The 2,506-nt window shown below is 38.8% G+C and overlaps 1 protein-coding gene across 1 annotated transcript in view; it reads left to right on the forward strand.

Annotated features, from left to right (window-relative positions):
* LOC102672225 (B-cell receptor CD22) overlaps positions 1-2,282 on the forward strand; it is a 162,792-nt gene extending 160,510 nt beyond the window's left edge. The window contains exon 9 of the mRNA XM_031513971.1: positions 200-2,282. Within this exon, the coding sequence (XP_031369831.1) occupies positions 200-433 (234 nt within the window). The 3' untranslated portion in view covers positions 434-2,282. The remainder of the gene's footprint in view (positions 1-199) is intronic.
* Positions 2,283-2,506: the final 224 nt, after the last annotated feature.

Raw genomic sequence — 2,506 nt, forward strand, 5'->3', positions numbered from 1 at the left:
CACCGACTTTCCTCTCTAAAACTTGCGCCAACGGCAACAATCCCTTCGAACTCCTTTCCAGATAAATTATCCCTTATAATCGACCGCCTAGTGAACTCTTTGGATCGTCGAATCAGGTCACGAATACTTGACAAACTCCCTTGAATCACTGGTATTGAATTCATTAACGACGTACGATCCCTCGTTGTTTGCCTTTCAGGATGGTGGCACGGAGTCCTGTTACAGAACGGTGCTGAGCTTCGACACGATTCAATGGTCTCATGCCGGGGAATGGTGGGTGTTGGTACGCTCGTCGGAAGGGATCTCGGACGCTTCCGTTTTGTTGAACGTGACGCGAGCCTCCGAGTACAGTCACGCTCACTTCCGGTCAGCGAGTCTCACTTACCTCTCGATGTGTTTGGCCCTGGTCATCCTGCAGGAGCATCGTCGCTGAGGGATCGTGGTGAGACGACATCGAAAATGTTGCTTTGTAAAGAGCCAAAGGAAGCGGATCGAACTTGAGAAAGCTTCCCTGTTCAATGGATGAGAAATAAAGGGGGAAGGAAGTCAGAGTTCCGTCAGTGTTTCCGCGACGATTGTAAATATAAAATATATAAATTACAAAAAAAGGAGGGAAAGGAGGGGAGGGGGGAGGGGGAAAGAAAAGAAGAAGAAAAGGAACGCGAAAGGAGAAAGAGATAATAGTTTCGAGTAAGAATATAAAAGAATGTTTCGTGTTCTTGACGCGAGGCGAAACTCGATGACGATGCAACGAGAAGACCCTGTTTATTATGTATCGAAAAGGGTGAACGCGCTTAAACGAGAGAAAGCCTTTTATCGACGCTGTCGTTGTCGATGAACGATGCAGAGCTTCCGGCGACGACGATAATCCGGCCTCGACGTTCCTTAATCATGAATCTCGTTGCTAGATTCTCGTTCTTTCTTTTTCTTTCTCTCTTTCTCTCACTTTTCCATTGCGTATTTTTCGTTTCGATATTCTTGTCATAGGATTTTCTAGAAGATAAATGACTGGTAGGATAGATGGATCGAATCGTAACGAGGATTGTTTATCGTGGATTTATATTCCCTTTCTTTTTTCCCCTTTCTCCTCTCCTTTTTTATTATTGGAAAGAGATAAAAGAAAAAGAAAAACGAGAATTCGAACCTGCGACTACGATACAACCAATGCTTTTCTCTCTTTCCTTAAATGAGAGAAATTCAGCATGGCCGAAATGATCCGAAAGTGTCGGATGATACCGATTATCGCGTATAGAAGAAAAAAATTTTATAAATCATCATACGAGATTTTTGATTGCGAAAACCGTTTCTGACGATATTCTTGATTAAGCTTGATAGAAAAAAAAAGAAAAGAAAAGAAGGAATATTGTACGGATGTTACGCGTAACGGAGGCACGTGTAAATATTTGTATAAATAGTTTATTTGTAAGGATACCGAATGCGGCATACGAAAATAAAAAAAAGAGGGGAAAAAATAAGAATTTAAAAAAAGCACATGTACACGCGTTGAATAAGAGACCAATTTTTACATTCGGATTCGCAGAGAACGTCGACGGCTGAATATCGAATCGAACAAGTCGAGTGGTAAACGAAGACTGTTCGTTCCCGTGTAATTGTTATAGAATATAAACACGAACCAAAGAGAATAATTCGACGAGTAACGAGACAAAAGGAAAGGAAATATGGGATTAACTAGAGGTTACGTGTACGATTAAGAAAAGAAAATAACGAAATAAAATTAAAACGCAATGAAATGAAACAAAAAAATATTCCGTAAGAAAAAACTAGATACATTAAGGGAAAAACGGTACATTGTTGTATATTATTTTAGGTAAGTAGCATTATAAAAAAAAAAAGGAAAAAAAATAGCGTGTATATAGTGATTGTAAATGCATAGGCTATCGATACACCGAGGGCTATGCATGACGAATTATACAGTGACGCTGTTAGAGATATATTTATTATTCGTTGATATATTTTTATAAAGTTTTATTTAGCCATAAGTTCTCGTTCGCCTTCCCCCTGGATGTCGTGTGCCGATCGATGGTTAGTTTTCAATTGAGAGTGGCCGTGAAAAATGTGTGACGATAATAACGACGACGATGATGACGATTTTGATTCGGACGAGAATTATTCCAACGAGGATATTATATTAACGATGAATAAAAATACGAAATTTCTCCTTATCCCGAACGAACGCCCTGAATTTAAACTGTTTTTGACTTGTATTGCGAGAGAAAAAAAATAAGAAAGGAAAAAATTGAGGGGAGAAAAAAAGAAAGGAAAAAAATGAACATAATCTAACATCGTTGTTCTTCGTGATTATTCGTTTTTTCATCTCTCCACGATTGCTGGAATTAGGTAAGAAGTCTGAATAGTAATCTCGTTTCGATCGTTTCCAGTTCCTCCGAAAGAAAACAAGAAGAAATAAGAAGGAAGAAAGAAGGAAAAAAAAATGATGTTATTGCGTACAATTTTTGTAAGCGCAGTGGTTCCTAATTTTTGTCAA

This window comes from Apis dorsata, unplaced genomic scaffold, assembly GCF_000469605.1.
Source record: "Apis dorsata unplaced genomic scaffold, Apis dorsata 1.3 scaffold_815, whole genome shotgun sequence".
In the NCBI taxonomy this organism is placed as follows: domain Eukaryota; kingdom Metazoa; phylum Arthropoda; class Insecta; order Hymenoptera; family Apidae; genus Apis; species Apis dorsata.